General features: G+C 45.7%; 1 protein-coding gene across 2 annotated transcripts in view; it reads left to right on the forward strand.

Annotated features, from left to right (window-relative positions):
• Positions 1–20,650, forward strand: part of LOC126109410 (aminopeptidase N-like) — a 282,593-nt gene that overhangs the window by 151,047 nt on the left and 110,896 nt on the right. For both annotated transcript variants that reach the window (XM_049914443.1, XM_049914444.1), the window contains exons 9-10: positions 2,035–2,116; positions 11,483–11,663. In XM_049914443.1, coding sequence (XP_049770400.1) covers positions 2,035–2,116; positions 11,483–11,663 — 263 coding nt within the window. The remainder of the gene's footprint in view (positions 1–2,034; positions 2,117–11,482; positions 11,664–20,650) is intronic.

The raw sequence follows: 20,650 nt of genomic DNA on the forward strand, positions 1-20,650 counted from the left end.
CCGCCGTCAGTGTCAGCCAGTTTGCCGTGGCATACGGAGCTCCATCGCAGTCTTTAACACTGGTAGCATGCCGCGACAGCGTGGACGTGAACCGTATGTGCAGTTGACGGACTTTGAGCGAGGGCGTATAGTGGGCATGCGGGAGGCCGGGTGGACGTACCGCCGAATTGCTCAACACGTGGGCCGTGAGGTCTCCACAGTACATCGATGTTGTCGCCAGTGGTCGGCGGAAGGTGCACGTGCCCGTCGACCTGGGACCGGACCGCAGCGACGCACGGATGCACGCCAAGACCGTAGGATCCTACGCAGTACCGTAGGGGACCGCACCGCCACTTCCCAGCAAATTAGGGACACTATTGCTCCTGGGGTATCGGCGAGGACCATTCGCAACCGTCTCCATGAAGCTGGGCTACGGTCCCGCACACCGTTAGGCCGTCTTCCGCTCACGCCCCAACATCGTGCAGCCCGCCTCCAGTGGTGTCGCGACAGGCGTGAATGGAGGGACGAATGGAGACGTGTCGTCTTCAGCGATGAGAGTCGCTTCTGCCTTGGTGCCAATGATGGTCGTATGCGTGTTTGGCGCCGTGCAGGTGAGCGCCACAATCAGGACTGCATACGACCGAGGCACACAGGGCCAACACCCGGCATCATGGTGTGGGGAGCGATCTCCTACACTGGCCGTACACCACTGGTGATCGTCGAGGGGACACTGAATAGTGCACGGTACATCCAAACCGTCATCGAACCCATCGTTCTACCATTCCTAGACCGGCAAGGGAACTTGCTGTTCCAACAGGACAATGCACGTCCGCATGTATCCCGTGCCACCCAACGTGCTCTAGAAGGTGTAAGTCAACTACCCTGGCCAGAAAGATCTCCGGATCTGTCCCTCATTGAGCATGTTTGGGACTGGATGAAGCGTCGGCTCACGCGGTCTGCACGTCCAGCACGAACGCTGGTCTAACTGAGGCGCCAGGTGGAAATGGCATGGCAAGCCGTTCCACAGGACTACATCCAGCATCTCTACGATCGTCTCCATGGGAGAATAGCAGCTTGCATTGCTGCGAAAGGTGGATATACACTGTACTAGTGCCGACATTGTGCATGCTCTGTTGCCTGTGTCTATGTGCCTGTGGTTCTGTCAGTGTGATCATGTGATGTATCTAACCCCAGGAATGTGTCAATAAAGTTTCCCCTTCCTAGGACAATGAATTCACGGTGTTCTTATTTCAATTTCCAGGAGTGTATATTTAGAGTTAGCTGCCATTCTTTACACCAATAACAAATCATGTCCAAGTCATCTTGTATCCTCCTACAGTCACTCAACGACGACACCTTCCCGTACACCACAGTATCATCAGCAAACAGCCGCACATTGCTATCCACCCTATCCAAAAGATCATTTATGTAGATAGAAAACAAACTTCTCCTAGCATAACGCTGCACCCATACAGCTCCCCCTCCCCTAGGAATGGCCTAATACGCCGATCCATACGTTTGCAGTACGTCCCACATTGAGTTCTGCGCCTATTTCGCGCATTGTTGCTTGTCTGCTAGCACTGACAACCCTGTGAAAATGGCGCTGCTCTCGGTCGTTAAGTGAAGACCGTCGGCCACTGCGTTGTAACGCCTGAAATTTGGTATGTCTCGGCACACTGTTGACGCTGTGGATCTCTGGAATATCGAATTCCCTAACGATTTCCGAAATGGAACGTCCCATGTGACTAGTTTCAACCACAATTCTGCGTTCAAAGTCTTTCAATTCCCGTCTTGCTGCCATAGTAACGTCGGGAATGTATTCACACGACTCACCTGAGTACAAATGAAGCTCTGCCAAACGTACTCCCGTTTTAAACCTTCCGTACGCGATACTATCTGTATATGTGCATATCGTTATCTCTCATGACTTTTTGCCACCTCATTGTATTTCATCTAGTACTATAAAACGCTTTTTCTAGAACTACATGTGCTTTTAATGAATGTCTTTCTTTTTTAAATGCAGTGCTTAATATCAGCTCTTTCTTTTGTCTTCAGCTGCGTCTGTCATCCGTATGTTCGAGCACATACTTGGAACCGACAGTTTCCGCGCCGGCCTGAAGACGTATCTCCAAAACAAGTAAGTACATCTACATCTACATCTGCATCTACATGGTTATTCTACAATTGTCGGCAGCTGTGGCCGAGCGGTTCTAGGCGCTTCTGTCCGGAACTGCGCTGCTGCAATGGTCACAGCTTCGAATCCTGCCTCGAGCATGGATGTGTGTCATGTCCTTAGATTAGTTAGGTTTAAGCAGTTCTAACTCTAGGGGACTCATGACCTCAGATGTTAAGTCCCATAGTACTCAGAGCCATTTGAACCATTTGAGCTCTGCAATTCACAGTTAAGTGCTTGGCAGAGGGTTTATCGAACCATTTTCATACTACTTCTCTACCGTTCCACTCTCGAAAGGCACGTGGGAAAAAGGAACACGTAAATCTTTCCTTTCGAGCTCAGATTTCTCTTATTTTATTATGGTGATCATTTCTTCCTACGTAGGTGGGTGTGAACAAAATGTTTTCGCATTCGGAAGAGAAAGTTGGTGATTGAAATTTCGTAAATAGATCTGTTTCAGTGACTCCGACCCCAACTCGCGTATCATATCAGTGACACTCTCACACCTACTGCGCGATAACACGAAACGAGCTACCCTTATTTGCATTTGTCTTCCGTCAATCCTACCTGGTAAGGATCACACACCGCGCAGCAATATTCCTGCAGAGGACGGACATGTGTAATGTAGGCTGTCTCTTTGGTGGGTTTGTCGCATCTTCTAAGTATTCTGTCAACAAAGCGCAGTCTTTGTTTCGCCTTCCCCACAATATTATCTATGTGGTCTTTCCTAGGTATATAGTCGAATTGAGAGCCCTTAGATTTGTGCGATTAATAGTATATCCTAAATTTATCGGATTTCTTTTAGTACCCATGTGGATGACCTCGAACTTTTCTTTGTTTAGTGCCAATTGCCACTTTTCGCACCATACAGAAATTCTCTCTAGATCATTTTGTAATTGGAATTGATCGTCAGATAATGTTACTAGACGGTAAATTACAGCGTCATCTGCAAACAACCTAAGGGGGCTGCTCAGATTATCACCTAGATCATTTATGTAAACCAGGAACAGCAGAGGCCTATGACACTAACTTGCAGAACGCCAGATATCGCTTCTGTTCTACTCGATGATTTACCGTCTGTGACTGCGAACTGTGACCTCTCTGAGAGGAAATCACGAATCCAGTCACACAACTGAGACGATACTTCATACGCACGCAATTTGATTAATAGTCGCTTGTGAGGAACGGCATCAAAAGCCTTCTGGAAATCTAGGAACACGGAATCGATCTGAGATCCCTTGTCGACAGCACTCATTACTTCATGGGAATAAAGAACTAGCTGCGTTACACAAGAACGATATTTTCTGAATCCGTGTTGGTTATGTATCAATAAGTCATTTTCTTCGAGGTGATTCATAATGTTCGAGCACAGTTATATGCTCCAAAACCCTACTGCAAATTGAGGTCAGTGATATGGGTCTGTAATTCAATAGGTTACTCCTATTTCCTTTCTTGAATATTGGTGTGACCTGTGCAACATTCCAGTCTTTAGCAACAGACGTTTCGTCAAGTGAGAGGTTGTATATGATTGCTAAGAAAGGCGCTATTGTGTCCGCATACTATGAAACGAAGATGATTGGTTTACCATCTGGACCGGAAGACTTGTCTTTCTTAAGTGATTTGAGTTGTTTCGCAACACCTAAGATATCTGCTTTTATGTCACCCATGCTAACAGCTGTTCTGATTTCGAATTCTGGAATGTTTACTTCGTCTTCTTTCGTGAAGGAATTACGGAAAACTGTATTTAGTAATACAAAATTGTTAAGGCTTTCGTGGCCACTTGTTGACAAACTGCCTATTGGCTTCTGTCTCGGGTTCTTCGGCCAACGTTCATCTAATGATTTTTCTGACGTTTCGCCAGCACGAGTGGCTGGCATTGTCTAAGCTTCACCCTCCATTGCCGGTGGTGAACTGGAGCCGAGCTCGCGGCCGCAGACTATATGTACCTGGCGCGCCAACGTCCGAGGGCTTCTCCGCGGTCATTTCCGGTGCGTTTCTCCTCTTGCTATCTGCGACGGTCGTTCGCTGCAGTACGGGAAGCCAGGATCCGTTTACCTTAAGGCTTTCCTCTTTCTTGTTGAAACTGTTCGCGTGTTTTTGGATTTCTACAGCTTCTCTGAACAAGCGCGTGTGATAGTGCTTCTCTACAGACAGAACTTCCGTGTCGGCGAAATTTATTACGTGGTCGGTCTCATTCAGTGCGTGCTCTGCCACGGCCGATTTCTCCACCTGCCCCAACCTGCAATGTCGCTTATGCTCTTTGATCCTGGTGTTAATGGATCGTCCAGTCATTCCGACATAAACTTTTCCGCATGTGCAAGGTATACGGTATATTCCCGACATTGCAAGTGGGTTTCTTTTCTCCTTCGCCGATCTAAGACACTCTTTGATCTTCCTTGTCGGTTTGAAAATCGTCTTTACGCCGTGTTTGCGCAATATACGGCCGATTCTGTCCGTCACTCTGGGAATGTATGGCAGAAAGGCCGTACCCGACATTTCTTTTTCTGGTTCCTTACTTCGCCGAGTGTTTGGCTCTGTTACACTTCTAACACGCGAACAGTTTCAACAAGAAAGAGGACAGCCTTAAGGTAAACGGATCCTGGCTTCCCGTACTGCAGCGAACGACCGTCGCAGGTAGCAAGAGGAGAACCGCACCGGAAAATGACCGCGGAGAAGCCCTCGGACGTTGGCGCGCCAGGTATATATAGTCTGCGGCCGCGAGCTCGGCTCCAGTTCACCACCGGCAATGGAGGGTGAAGCTTTGACAATGCCAGCCACTCGTGCTGGCGAAACGTCAGAAAAATCGTTAGATGAACGTTGGCCGAAGAACCCGAGACAGAAGCCAATAGGCAGTTTGTATTTAGTAACTCCGCTTCAGTGGCCCCATCATCGGTAACATTTCCATCGCTATCGCGCAGTGACGGTATTGACTGTTTTTTGCCACTGGTGTACTTTACATACGACCAGAATCTCTTTGGATTTTCTACCGTATTTTGAGACAATGCTTCGTTGTGGAAACTATTGAAAGCATCTCGCATTGACGTCCGCACTAAATTTCGAGCTTCCGTGAAACTTAGCCAGTACTGAGGATTTTTCGTTCTTCTGAATTTGGCATACATTTTTTGTTGCTTCTGCAACAGTGTTCTGACGTGTTTTGTGTACCACGCTGGATCAGTCCCGTCTCTTAGTAACTTATGCGGCATGAATCTATCTATTGCTGTCGATACTGTATCTTCGAATTTGAGCCATATGTGGTGTACACTTACGTAAGTAGCATGGAAGGAATGGAGAATCGAATTTTTATCTGCTGTTTTAAATAGATATACACTCCTGGAAATTGAAATAAGAACACCGTGAATTCATTGTCCCAGGAAGGGGAAACTTTATTGACACATTCCTGGGGTCAGATACATCACATGATCACACTGACAGAACCACAGGCACATAGACACAGGCAACAGAGCATGCACAATGTCGGCACTAGTACAGTGTATATCCACCTTTCGCAGCAATGCAGGCTGCTATTCTCCCATGGAGACGATCGTAGAGATGCTGGATGTAGTCTTGTGGAACGGCTTGCCATGCCATTTCCACCTGGCGGCTCAGTTGGACCAGAGTTCGTGCTGGACGTGCAGACCGCGTGAGACGACGCTTCATCCAGTCCCAAACATGCTCAATGGGGGACAGATCCGGAGATCTTGCTGGCCAGGGTAGTTGACTTACACCTTCTAGAGCACGTTGGGTGGCACGGGATACATGCGGACGTGCATTGTCCTGTTGGAACAGCAAGTTCCCTTGCCGGTCTAGGAATGGTAGAACGATGGGTTCGATGACGGTTTGGATGTACCGTGCACTATTCAGTGTCCCCTCGACGATCACCAGTGGTGTACGGCCAGTGTAGGAGATCGCTCCCCACACCGTGATGCCGGGTGTTGGCCCTGTGTGCCTCGGTCGTATGCAGTCCTGATTGTGGCGCTCACCTGCACGGCGCCCAACACGCATACGACCATCATTGGCACCAAGGCAGAAGCGACTCTCATCGCTGAAGACGACACGTCTCCATTCGTCCCTCCATTCACGCCTGTCGCGACACCACTGGAGGCGGGCTGCACGATGTTGGGGCGTGAGCGGAAGACGGCCTAACGGTGTGCGGGACCGTAGCCCAGCTTCATGGAGACGGTTGCGAATGGTCCTCGCCGATACCCCAGGAGCAACAGTGTCCCTAATTTGCTGGGAAGTGGCGGTGCGGTCCCCTACGACACTGCGTAGGATCCTACGGTCTTGGCGTGCATCCGTGCGTCGCTGCGGTCCGGTCCCAGGTCGACGGGCACGTGCGCCTTCCGCCGACCACTGGCGACAACATCGATGTACTGTGGAGACCTCACGCCCCACGTGTTGAGCAATTCGGCGGTACGTCCACCCGGCCTCCCGCATGCCCACTATACGCCCTCGCTCAAAGTCCGTCAACTGCACATACGGTTCACGTCCACGCTGTCGCGACATGCTACCAGTGTTAAAGACTGCGATGGAGCTCCGTATGCCACGGCAAACTGGCTGACACTGACGGCGGCGGTGCACAAATGCTGCGCAGCTAGCGCCATTCGACGGCCAACACCGCGGTTCCTGGTGTGTCCGGTGTGCCGTGCGTGTGATCATTGCTTGTACAGCCCTCTCGCAGTGTCCGGAGCAAGTATGGTGGGTCTGACACACCGGTGTCAATGTGTTCTTTTTTCCATTTTCCATTTCCAGGAGTGTATTTTGCCTTTATTTTTAGTGGTTTTCGTTGATGTGGTTTTGAGCCTCGCTACAATGACCTTGTGTTCACTAATCCCTGTCTCTGTCATGACGCTCTCTATTACATCAGGATTATTTGTGGCTAAGAGGTCAAGCGTGTTTTCGCAACCATTTACAATTCGTGAGGGCTCATGAACTAATCGTTCAAAGTAATTCTCAGAGAAAGCATTTAGTACAATTTCGGAAGATGTTTTCTGCCTACCACCGGCTTTGAACATGTATTTTCGCGAAGAAATCGAAGGTAGACTAAAGTCTCCACCAATTATAACTGTATGAAGTAGCAGTTCGTTTTGACAAAGCAAACCGTGGACATGAGTGTGGTCGCCGGAAGGCTAATGTTAATGATAACAGTGAAACTAAAGCAGAGTTAGCTACATAGGTGTCCTAAATTGCTTCAGAAGACGAAATAAATATCCCAAAATTCTTATCAAGAATAACTGCCAACATGAGTAATTTGGATGTAGGTACCTTCGGAGTAGCGAGGCAGCTTAAATCGCTTAATAAAGGCAAGGCTTCTAGTCCAGAGTGTGTCACAGCAAAGTTACTTTCAGAGTGTGCTGATACAATAGTTCCATACTTAGCAATCGTTTACAACAGCTCCCTTTTCGAAAAATCCGTACCTAAAACCTAAAAAGCTGCACAAATCACCAGTACTCATAGAGGACGTAGGATTAATTCGCTGAATTAGAGACGCATATCAAATGGTGCAAATGGCTCTAAGCACTAAGGGACTTAACATCGGAGGTCATCAGTCCCCTAGACTTAGAACTACGTAAACCTAACTAACCTAAGGACATCACACACACCCATGCCCGAGGCAGGATTCGAACCTGCGACCGTAGCAACCGCGTGGTTCCGGACTGAAGAACCGCTCGGCCACAGCGGCCGGCGACGCATATCACTAACGTCAATTTGCAGCACGATTTTTGGAACATATACAGTGTTCGACTATTATGAGTTACCTCGAAGAAAATATCGTTCTTGTGAAACAGAAATAGCTCTTCATTCTCATGACGCAATGAGTGCTGTCGCCAGGGATCGTCAAACTGTTTCCATATTTTTAGATTTCCCCATAAGCGACTTTTAATCAAACTGTGTGTCTGTGGAGTATCGTCTCAGTTGTGCGACTGGAGTCGTGATTTCCTGTCTGAGAGGTCACAGTTCGCAGTAATTGACGGAGAGAGTAAAACAGAAGCAATATCCCGCGTTCCGCAAGGAAGTGTCATAGGCTCTATGCTGTTCCTGGTCTATATAATGTGAGCAGTCCTCTTGGACAGTTTGCAGCTGATGCTGTCATTTACCGTCTTGTATAGTCATCAGATGATGAAAATGAATTGCAAAATGATTTAGAGAAAATATTTGTGTGGTGCAAAAAGTGACCATTGACTCTAAATAATGAGAATTGTGAAGTCATCCATATGAGTACTAAAAAGGAATTCGCTAAATACTTGGGGATTACAATTACGCGCCGTGGCTTTTGTGTAGCAGTCAAGACGAGGGGGCAAATCTGTCGCACAACTTTTGCCTACGTCTATACTCTGCAAACCACAGGCCGGCCGGAGTGGCCGAGCGGTTAAACGCGCTACAGTCTGGAACCGCACGCCCGCTACGGTCGCAGGTTCGAATCCTGCCTCGGGCATGGATGTGTGTGATGTCCTTAGGTTAGTTAGGTTTAAGTAGTTCTAAGTTCTATGGGACTTATGACCACAGCAGTTGAATCCCATAGTGCTCAGAGCCATTTGAACCATTTTTGCAAACCACAGTAAGGTGCGTGGCAGAGGGTACGTCCCATTGTACCACTTATTCCAGTTCCATTCACGTATGGAGCGCGGCTAGAATGATTATTTAAATGCCTCTGTGCGGGGTGTAATTATTCTAATCTTGTCCTCAAGATCCCTATGTGAGCGACACATATGGGGTTGAAGTATATCCCTAGAGTAATCATTTAAAGCCGGTTCTTGAATCTTTGTTAATTGACTTTCCCAGGATAGTTTAATCCGTTCAAAAATGGTTCAAATGGCTTTGAGTACTATGGGACTTAACATCTTAGGTCATCAGTCCCCTGTTTCAGTTCCTTCAGTATTCCAGTGACACACTCCCATGGATTATATAAACATGTGACTATTCGTACTGCCTTTCTTTGTATACATTCAATATCCCCTGTTAGTCCCATCCAGTATGGATCCCACACACTTGAGCAATATTCTATAACTGGTCGCACGAGTGATTTGTAAGTAATCTCCTATGTAGCTCGATTGCACTTCCCCAATATTCTACCAATAAACCGAAGTCTATCACTTACTTTACCCACAACTGAACCTATCTGACCATTCCATTTCATATCCCCGTGAAGTATTAGACCCAGCCGGTAGCTGTGGCCGACGGGTTCTAGGTGCTTCAGTCCAGAACCGCGCTGCTGATACGGTCGCAGGTTCGAATGCTGCCTCGGGCATCGATGTGTGTGATGTCCTTAGGTTTAAGTAGTTCTACGTCTAGGGTCCTGACGACCTCAGATGTTAAGTCCCATAGTGCCTAGAGCCATTTGAACCATTTTTGAAATTGTTGTCTTCATCTGTTGCAGCTTATGTGACAAACTATTATGTTTTCATCATTTTGTTGGGACTGATTGCATTCACATTCATACTACCACCTAAAACGGGCAAGGAGGCATATCTCATTTGCTTACAAGATGTACAATTTAGGTGCGTCGATAAGAGAGTCCTATCATTTGAGACGTGTACCGGCAGTAACGTCATGTATAACGCACCAAATGTGTCTTCTGGGAGAGGATTTGGTTAACTTGTCGCCTTTTTATCAAACGTTTTCGGTTCCCATTCGAAAGAGTAGTTGTGCCGAATGAACTGTTATTATAGGTCCCTACAGCGAGCAGCCGAAAAAAACGAAAATTGGCACAAGGGAGGTTCGATCATAGTCTGCCCATTGGGCAATCCACCACCGTAACCAGTTAACCACAACGACATTGCTCTTTAAGGCTGCTCTATATTGCACTTCTTGGCCTTGAACCATTCACTGTTGCATTTTTGTCACAGTCCAGTATACCTCCTTCCTGTCTTGGTGCTTGATCCCTGTTCAGAGTTTGACTGGCTGTTAACTGGGCCCTTTTACCACTAAATCTGAGGTGGTCCAATGAGGAGTCACCCTTGTAAGTAACGCCAGCTAATGGTATCTGGCCGGCCGCGGTGGTCCTATCAAAAGGTTAGCGATCATGCTGTACCAAATATTTATGGCAAAACGAACCTTGAAATTGCTATTCACTGAAGCGTGTGTATTTTCCCGTGATCATCGATGATTATTGCGTGTGTTGTTTATTCCATGTCGCGAAACATGGGCTTCGTCAGTGAATAGTATGTATGGAAGCAAATAACTATTCTCAATTACCCAGTGACAGAACTGAAGTCATTGGGCGTTGTCGCCAACGTGGAGATTTTGGACACACTGTATGTGAAATGGACACAGGTTTTCCGCATGTAATGTTTCCCAGACACGTGTCTGTGGGACATTCATACGCAGGGACATCCTTCGTATGGCCGGCCGGAGTGGCCGAGCGGTTAAAGGCGCTACAGTCTGGAACCGCTCGACCGCTACGGTCGCAGGTTCGAATCCTGCTTCGGGCATGGATGTGTGTGATGTCCTTAGGTTAGTTAGGTTTAAGTAGTTCTAAGTTGTAGGGGACTTATGACCACAGCAGTTGAGTTCCATAGTGCTCAGAGCCATTTGAACCATTTGAACATCCTTCGTATGCTCGTACTGGGACTTCGCTCAACACTTGCGATAATTTCGTCCTGTTTTTGCAATGTTTATTGACGTGCACGCTCGGACGAAAAATGTCTACTTGGAAGAGAGCCTGTTGCACGCTAAGTGATAAACACTTCGGCAAACAGCCTGTGATCAGGTGATCGTCAAGTCGGAAAGCGCCTGTGGTATTCTTCTCTTGCAAATGTGGTTTTCTATCTGCGTATTCCTCAGTACTGTAGACGTGTGGCATTATTAGCAGCGGTTGTACGAATACTGTTAAAATAATAATGTCGTGTGACTAGGGCCTCCAAAAAAATGGCTCTGAGCACTATGGGACTTAACTTCTGAGGTCATCAGTCCCCTAGAACTTAGAACTACTTAAACCTAACTAACCTAAGGACATCACACACACCCATGCCCGTGGCAGGATTCGCACCTGCGACCGTAGCGGTCGCGCGCTTCGAGACTGTAGCGCCTAGAACAGCTCGGCCACACCGGCCGGCACTAGGGCCTCCAGTTCCGTCGCCGGTACACTACACAATCCGCGGTGGTCTCGCGGTTCTAGGCGCTCAGTCCGGAACCGCGGGACTGCTACGGTCGCAGGCTCGAATCCTGCCTCGGGCATGGGTGTGTGTGATGTCCTTAGGTTAGTTAGGTTTCAGTAGTTCTAAGTTCTAGGGGACTTATTACCCAAGATGTTGAGTCCCATAGTGCTCAGAGCCATTTGAACCATTTCTTTAATGGTATCTGTTTACTTACAAATGCACGTGCCTCCGGCAGAGCCTACGGCGCGGCCACGGAGATAGACCTCTTCGCAGCACTCGACGCACAGATTGGAGGCACCAGGGGTTTCCAGACGTTCAAGCTGGGCGACATCTTCCTCGGATGGACTCGCAACGCCGGTTACCCAGTCGTCACTCTCACCAGGGACTACAACAACAACACCGCCAGCATCAGGCAGGTCAGTAACGACTACACTCACGTCTGCACCCCAGCACCACACTTGGTTGTGGCAGAGGGCAGAGTGTAGACAATTGCTTGTCCCAAGGCTGCGCCGACGGTGGGGCTGGAAGGGCGACTGCACTGGGGAGGGGGGCGGGGGGGAGTGGAGGGTGAGGCCTCCGCTGTGAACGACAGGAGACAGCTGAAGGCCAGACAAAAATGTATGAGGGTCATTCAATAAATAGAGACAAATTAGTGTGGAGAAAAAGTGTTTATTTTTACAAAACAATAGTTTTGCACTTTTTCCAACGGGCTACAAGCTTTTCTATTCCGGCTGCAAAGAATTCTTTATCTCGATGTCAACCAGTTTCCCACAAACGTTTTCACGTCCTCGTTGTCCTGGAACCTCTTCCCACGTAATGCCTCCTTCAGTGCTCCAAACAAACGGAAGTCACTAGGTGCTAAATCAGGACTGTGAGGGGGATGAGGCAGAACTTCCCAGCGCGTTTTGTCCAGGGTTTCACGGGTTAGTTGAGCAATATGAGTTGTCTTGATGAAGCATCACGCCTCTCCTCTGAGATCCACGACGTCTCTCTCTCTCTCATGACTGGCTTCACATTCTTTAAAAACATATCCGAGCAGTATTGGCCGTTATTGTACGCTGCTCTTCTAGATGATCACCTTCAGCATCCCAAAACACCGTCAACATAACCTTTGCCTGATGCTTGGTTTTTGAATTTTTTCTTGACTGGCGAGTTGGAGTGTACATCCACTCCATGCTTTGTCTTTTTGATACTGGCTCATAATAGTAGACCCAAATTTCATCACAAGTTAAGATTTTGTCGAGGAAGTGCTCCACCTCCCCTTTCATAATGTTCCTTTAATTCTGCACACACTCTGAACCTCGTTTCCTTATGTAGCCGCGTCAACTCCTTTGGGACCCATCTTTTACATGTTTTGCGGTACTTCAGCTTGATACACATAATGTTATCAACTGTACCATTTCTAACTTGAACCTTATCAACTATCATTTCCACAGTCACACGGCGGTTACCACGAATAATGTCATCAATTCGACTTTAAAGTAAGGGAGTTGAAAGTGCAACTACTCGTCCAGAATGGTGTTAGTCAGTCACTGAGTCGCGACTATTTGTGAACTGCTCTACCCACTTGTAAAAATTTGCACGATTCATACAACCTTCACCATAAACTTTAGACATTCTACAGTCTATATTCACTGGTTTCTCGCCTTCAGCAAGTAAAAAACGAACAACAGAATGTTGTTCAAATAATGTGAACGTTTCAAGCGGACTCGCCATCTTGAAATGTATTTTTGAGGTTATAAACAAAACAATGTTGATACATCAGCTGATCAGGGGCTCATCCCAGTGATGCCGACTTAAAGCCATAAAAGTACCAAACTTTCCCTACTAACAGTTTTTTCCCCAGACCAATTTGACTCTTCAGTTATTGAACGACCCTCGTATATCTAGCATAACTTGAAAGCTACAGCTGAGTCTGAAGGCGGAGAACCCATTCAAAAATTTTTCTTATGGTTTGACGATTTCATCCGAATTTTAAAATCATGTCTATCACGTAAAGATGTAGCAGTACGCAAGCTTTGAAGTCGAGAACTTCTTTGGCTTTTGAGTTTTCAATTTTTAATATGATCTTTAATGGTATTTTTGAAAACTTATATTTAGGTACATTTACAAGACATTCTTCAACAGTCCTATGCATTCATTTTATGAGAAATGTTATTAATTTACTTCCAATACAGAAATATGATAATAAAATAAGAACTTAGAATTTCTCTAATACTATTTGCACAGAAGTATGAAAGTACCTCAAGACTACTTCCTGCAAAAATTTCATTAAGCCTGGTTAATATTTAGGATAAAAAAGTCGGCACGGTACTTAGAAAGACAAACTGCCTGGAAAATGAATTACACATTTTTATTAAAAAATGATGCTAGTACACACCATATACCCATCACCAGCATCATACATTTTCCCTTCCTGCTCCTGTAAGGTTTCTTTCCCTTGTAATTTCAAGACCAGGGCTGTCTTTTTCTTGAAATTTTCCTTCTCCAGGCAGCCTGTTGTGGACTGCTTGATCTGTGGTACGTGTCTAGGTAAGCAGATCGTCTTCTGAGAGTGCTGGGATCCTTGCTTTCTTCAGTCTTCGATATTGAATAGAGAAACAGCTTCTACAAGACCCAAAACTACATTTTTCTTACGTTCTTCTTCTTTTTTGGGAGACTTGGACCAAATGACACAGAGCAAACCAGTAATGCATTAAATGCCACTTTGACAACTGTCAAATGCGTCAGTCCCTCACGCAGTCCGTAGTTCTTAGACGTGCTTGCAATTCGAATACAGAAAAATCGTTTTGGGATCAAAGAGTAAACACTCCAAATATGTGAAATAGCCACTAATTTTTTTTGAAAAAAACTGAAGTTTCAAGGTGAAGTCTCATTATCAGGTTACGTCAGTATGGTTGAATAACTCACCAAATACAAATGTACAAATAAAATGGTTTCTTAGAAAGTCGCAAAAAGAAATAATAGCATAAATGAAGGATTAACCAAAGTAACAACATTTCAACCACGTGCTGCCTGATGGAAATCTCATAAAGCAAAAACGGAATAAAAATGTCTCTTACCGTGATACTGGGGAGATAAAATGAAGAACACATGCTGCCTGGACATAGTGTTATCCCATGACAATCTCTTAGTCAGTATTGTCTAAATAAAAAGTTTTCTTCTCCTTTTCTTCATATTTCCTGAAGTAAATAAAGCTTGGGAAGTAATTGTAGCAATGTTTTCCCCTGCCTCCTTATGTTCTTTATTAGGCAACTGCAAAATCCTGTGGTTCCTGACTCCCACTCAGTGAAACTTTTTAATCAGGTATTTACTCCCTTATTTGTCGTATGTGACATATATTTAATGACTTTGCGCACAGTCTCACGTGCCTGACTACAAAAAAGTTTCTCTTCCCGTACTGTGCACAAAGACAGCGACACCGCGCTGTGTACTAAGCAGGCAGCAGTAACGCTCGAAGAACGCAGGTCAGCACAGATCCAAGGACGGGGGAGGGTTTCATGGGGTCATAGCATGGGGACGTGGCCCTCCTCAAAAAGCGGAATTACTTTACTCGCCACTGCCATAACCAAATTATTATGATTATATTAAAACATGTTTTATTTATATTATTATTGAAATCCTCGGTATTGGTCAACCAAAACTGCGTCCAGCACAACATTTCAACACAATATATGGCGATGTTTACTCGCAACTGCAAAAATTTTTGCGTCGATTTGTGACTGTTGATGAAACCGTAATCCATCATTATACACCATGGTCAAAACGGCAGTCGAACATGGACAAAGGATGGTGAAAGAGCACTGATAAAGGGAAAGACTATTTCGTCAGCTGGTAAGGTAATGACCCTTTTTTTTTTTGATTCGCAAGGAATAGTCCTCGTAGATTATTTGTAAAAAGTCAGAACCATATCTGGACCATATGGCAGGAGAGCTTCTGTAAAGTTTGGAAGGTAGGAGACGAGGTACTGGCAGAAGTAAAGCTGTGAGTACCGGGTGTGAGTCGTGCTTCGGTAGCTCAGTTGGTAGAGCACTTTCCCGTGAAAGGCAAAGGTCCCGAGTTCGAGTCTCGGTCGGGCACACAGTTTTAAGCTGCCAGGAAGTTTTGTATCAGCACACACTCCGCTGCAGAGTGAAAATCTCTTTATTGTTTCTTGGAAAAAGGCAGAATCGTAACTGGGCCATATTATGCTTCTTTGTTGGATCATTTGAAACTTGCGTTGGCCGAAAAAAGACCAAAGCTGGCAGACAAAACGTCCATCTTCCACGAGGATAATGCACCATCCACCACATCAGCGATAACAATAGTAAAAGTGCATGAACTGGGCTTCGAACTGGCTCCTAATGCACTCTATTCAGCAAACCTAGCCCCAGGTGATTTCTTCCTGTTCTCCACCTTGAAATTTTGGATTGTTGAGAAGGAATTTTCATCAGGTGAGGAAATGATAGTTGCAGTGAGTATTTTGCAGAGTTTCACAGACCTGTTTTTTCTCTACCTCGTGATGACTGGGTGTTGTGTGATGTCCTTAGGTTAGTTAGGTTTAAGTAGTTCTAAGTTCTAGGGGACTGATGACCATAGATGTTAAGTCCCATAGTGCTCAGAGCCATTTGAACCATTTTTGAACAGACCTATTTTTACTATGGGATTAAAAAGTTGTAGGATCGCTGGAGCAAGTGTATATCCCTCAAAGAAGACTATGTCAAGAAGTGAGCTAAGTTGTTTACGAAACAAAAAATTGTCTTGCCGTTTTACTGGACTTATCAAACCACTCTCATACAGCAAATCTACCAATTTCCTCTCCATTCACATAACTCCTAGAGTGTACATGTGCAGATATGATTGGTGCATGAGTAGAAACTGAAATTATCGAAATTTGCATTTTGCATTCTACAAATGTTCAACAAACGGGTGCCCGTCTGCTAACACATGGCTAGGAGGTAGACAAGTTCCTTTCATATCTTACGTAGCATATGTAGCAAAACCCTGTCAATGTTGATCACAGCAGCATTAATGTGTTCGCTGCTCTGTTCCAGTGTTCTTGGCAGCAGAGAAATGTAAACACGATCCTCAATGCAAGCCCAAGGGAGAAAGTCACAAGGCATTGTGTCAGGGCCGCGCGGGATTAGCCGAGCGGTCTCGGACGCTGCAGTCATGGACTGTGCGGCTGGTCCCGGCGGAGGTTCGAGTCCTCCCTCGGGCATGGGTGTGTGTGTTTGTCCTTAGGATAATTTAGGTTAAGTAGTGTGTAAGCTTAAGGACTGATGACCTTAGCAGTTAAGTCCCATAAGATTTCACACACACATTATGTCAGGTGACCTGGGGGCCAAGGCAATGGAGTCACATCACCTTCATCACTACACCCAATCCAGCAATGCGTATGTCGTCGTTTAGGTGCAGTCCGCACAGAATGCTGTGACTAGCAGATGCGCCAGTGACAGCACACGCATGGGGAGAGCGGCAGTGGTGGGGGTTTCAAGCAGGCATTGTAGGGGAAATGCCGAGTGCTGGCGGGCAATCCCATTGTAAACTGAAACGTACACTCACATTTTTTGTAAATATTAAGTGGGGCCCTTCCATACCCACACTTGAAAAATATATACTGCCCTCTCTGCTTTGATTAGTGTCTACAAAGAATTCAGTTCAAAATGCTGCAATTTATTTTCACATGTCTTGTTAATCATTTTTAACTTTCAGACAAGCATCATGAGTGGCGAATTTGCGTGAAACCTACACATTTCTCTAGTTACTATGTTAAAATTTGCTTCCTTCTCCAAAACAACATGGAGTTTACACAGTCTCACCTCACTACTATGTTGTGCATACGCAACTGCAAGAGAATTCTGTAACAGTGGGGTATTAAGTTTATTAAGTGGGGAACTGTGGAAAAGTAGGGTCAGCAGCTTGTGGAAAACTACATCCTCGGTATTAAAAAAAAAATGCAATCTCTTCACCTGTGTTGTTCCAAAACTCATAGCATTTCTTGTTTGACCAGCCTATCAATGGCCCTTAAAAATTGCATTCTTTCATCAAAAAAGTCTATAGTTCCTGAATGACAAGGTAGATAATGAAGTTTCACATAATAACGATGTCGTAAAACACTCCCCTCTTTACGTGCTATCATTTGCCAAAGTCTCATTTCGATATCTAAAACAGTTTATGAAATATAAGGAATGCTGCGGAAATTTCACTCTGGCTTTATCGCTGGCGCTCCGCGAACGCAAATGAGTGTGCTACATCAGGTCAGTAATCTCGAGATTGGTGACAGATAGATACATCTACCCAAGTCTAAAGGTCATCAGTCCCCTAGACTTAGAACTACTTAAACCTAACTGAGCTAAGGACTTCACACACACCCATGCCCGAGGCAGGATTCGAACTTGTGACCGTAGCAGAAGAGCGGTTCCGGACTGAAGCACCTAGAACCGCTCGGTCACAACGGCCAGCTCATTATTGGTCCAGAGACAAACCACGATGGCTTAGACAGGTGGAACATGAGTGTCAATGGAGAGTTAATGTCTGGTGTGGGATGCTTCATATTACAATTATTGACTCTTGTTTCATCAATGGTAGTCTAAACGGCAGAGAGTATGTGCCAACTTCTGCAGACGAATTCTTCCTCCTCTTCTGGACGAAGTGCTGCTAAGAACCAGAATGCTTATGTGGTATCAACACGATGGATGTCCGGCACATAATGCCTTGCGTGCACGTCGTGTTCTGAACCGAAGGTATCCTGCCAGATGGATTGGTAGAAAAGGAAAGTTACTTGGCCTGCTAGGTCTCCTGATTTAAATCCTCTGGACTTTTTTTCTTTGGGGATGTATCAAAGACATTGTTTATCGCGATATTCCAGCAACTCCAGAGGACATGCAGGAACGTTTCATGCTTGTTTGTAATTCTCTTCAGCAGGCAACGCTGGAAGCAGTAAATAATTCTTTCATTCAACGAGTGCACCAGTATATCGGTGTCCAGGGTCACCACTTTGAGCACATTCGAATGATCTACTCCTGGACAGTGGTACAGGAGAGTCAAGGTCAATTTTGTGTTATGTTTTTATTTGATTTTCTTTTGTTTTCTGACACCTCTAGCAAGTGGACGAGTTTGTGATCCCGGACTCAAAGTCAACGTTGTGTTATGTAATTAATAACGTTGTGTTTCAGTGAATGGTACACTGTGATAATTTTTGAATAGGTCTTTAGCAGAGGAAATGAACTAGCGAATAAAAAATACAGAGTGCCATTTAAAAAAGTCATTCCGCTGTTCATATGTTTGTAAGAAACAAAGCTCCAAGGAAAGCAACCATGCTGATTGATGTCCACCTGACGGTTAAAGAACATTTGCTTGAAACATTTTGTAATTTGCAGCTGGACAAACAGTTATTTACGGTGATCAAGATAAATGGAACACCCTGTATATAATATACAGGATATTTGGGGAGGAAAGGTCAATATTTTAAACAGTGATAGTATAAGTAATTCTGAACAAAAAGTGTTATATGAACGTAGGTCCACTAATGCTTCGTTAGGGAGGTATGGTTATTGAAAGGAACTTTAATTCTGCAAAACTGGTGTTCACAACGTGAACGTATACGCAATACAACTGGACTGTAACGTGATTTTCTTGCAAACAATGCACAGGTACATGCCATATTTACGCTATGCAACCTACAACGTATTATGGTCACGTACGTAGTACATAATACAACCACCCGTTGTTTGCGCAGCTGTGCCGTGTAAGCCGCATTGTGTAGTGTTCAAATGGTTCAAATGGCTCTGAGCACTATGGGACTTAACATCTGTGGTCATCAGTCCCCTAGAACTTAGAACTACTTAAACCTAGCTGACCTAAGGACATCACACACATCCATGCCCGAGGCAGGATTCGAACCTGCGACCGTAGCACTCGCGCGGTTCCGGACTGAGCGCCTAGAACCGCGAGACCACCGCGGATTGTGAAGTGTACCGGCGACGGATCGGTTAGCTGTGTAGTGTATGGCGTTAACTGGAGGCCCTAGTGCCGGCCGGTGTGGCCGAGCGGTTCTAGGCGCTACAGTCTCGAACCGCGCGACCGCTACGGTCGCAGGTCCGAATCCTGCTATGGGCATGGATGTGTGTGATGTCCTTAGGTTAGTTAGGTTTAAGTAGTTCTAAGTTCTAGGGGACTGATGGCCTCAGAAGTTAAGTCCCATAGTGACCAGAGCCCTTTTTTTGGAGGTCCTACTCACACGACATTATTATTTTAACAGTGTTCGTACAAGCGTTGCTAACAATGCCACACGTTTACAGTACTGAGGAATACGCAGATAGAAAACCATATTTGCAAGAGAAGAATACCACAGGCGCTTTCCGACTTGACGATCACCTGATCACAGGCTGTTTGCCGAAGTGTTTATCACTTTGCGTGCAACAGGCTCTCTTCCAAGTAGACATTTTTCGTCCGAGCGTGCACGTCAATAAACATTGCAAAAACAGGACGAAATTATCGCAAGTGTTGAGCGAAGTCCCAGTACGAGCATACGAAGGATGTTCAAATGGTTCAAATGGCTCTGAGCACTACGGGACTTAACTTCTGAGGTCATCAGTCCCCTAGAACTTAGAACTACTTAAACCTAACTAACCTAAGGACATCACACACATCCATGCCCGAAGCAGGATTCGAACCTGCGACCGTAGCGGTCGTGCGGTTCCAGACTGTAGCGCCTTTAACCGCTCGGCCACTCCGGCCGGCCATACGAAGGATGTCCCTGCGTATGAATGTCCCACAGACACGTGTCTGGGAAACATTACATGCGGAAAACCTGTGTCCATTTCACATACAGTGTGTCCAAAATCTCCACGTTGGCGACAACGCCCAATGACTTCAGTTCTGTCACTGGGTAATTGAGAATAGTTATTTGCTTCCATACATACTATTCACTGACGAAGCCCATGTTTCGCGACATGGAATAAACAACACACGCAATAATCATCGATGATCACGGGAAAATACACACGCTTCAGTGAATAGCAATTTCAAGGTTCGTTTTGCCATAAATATTTGGTACGGCATGATCGGTAACCTTTTGATAGGTCCATTATTATCAATCAGCGATTGACGGGGGAGAGGTACTTGCATCTTTTGGAAAACTAATTTCTGGAACTATTGAAAGACGTTTCCTTAGCCAACTGAACTGGAATGTTAACATGACGGTGCCCCTCCACATGTTACCTTACGTGTGAGGCATCAACTCAACTGCAGCTTCCCTAATCGCTGGATTGGCCAAGGCAGTGCTATTAACGGGGCTCCAAGATCACCTGACCTTTAGATTTCTGTTTATGGGGTTGGATGAAATCAGAGATGCACAATGAGTAGGTAAATACACGAGATGAACTGCTTCGTCGCATCATAGACGCTGCTGAATTGATTA

The sequence above is a fragment of the Schistocerca cancellata genome, chromosome 12 (assembly GCF_023864275.1).
Source record: "Schistocerca cancellata isolate TAMUIC-IGC-003103 chromosome 12, iqSchCanc2.1, whole genome shotgun sequence".
NCBI lineage: Eukaryota > Metazoa > Arthropoda > Insecta > Orthoptera > Acrididae > Schistocerca > Schistocerca cancellata.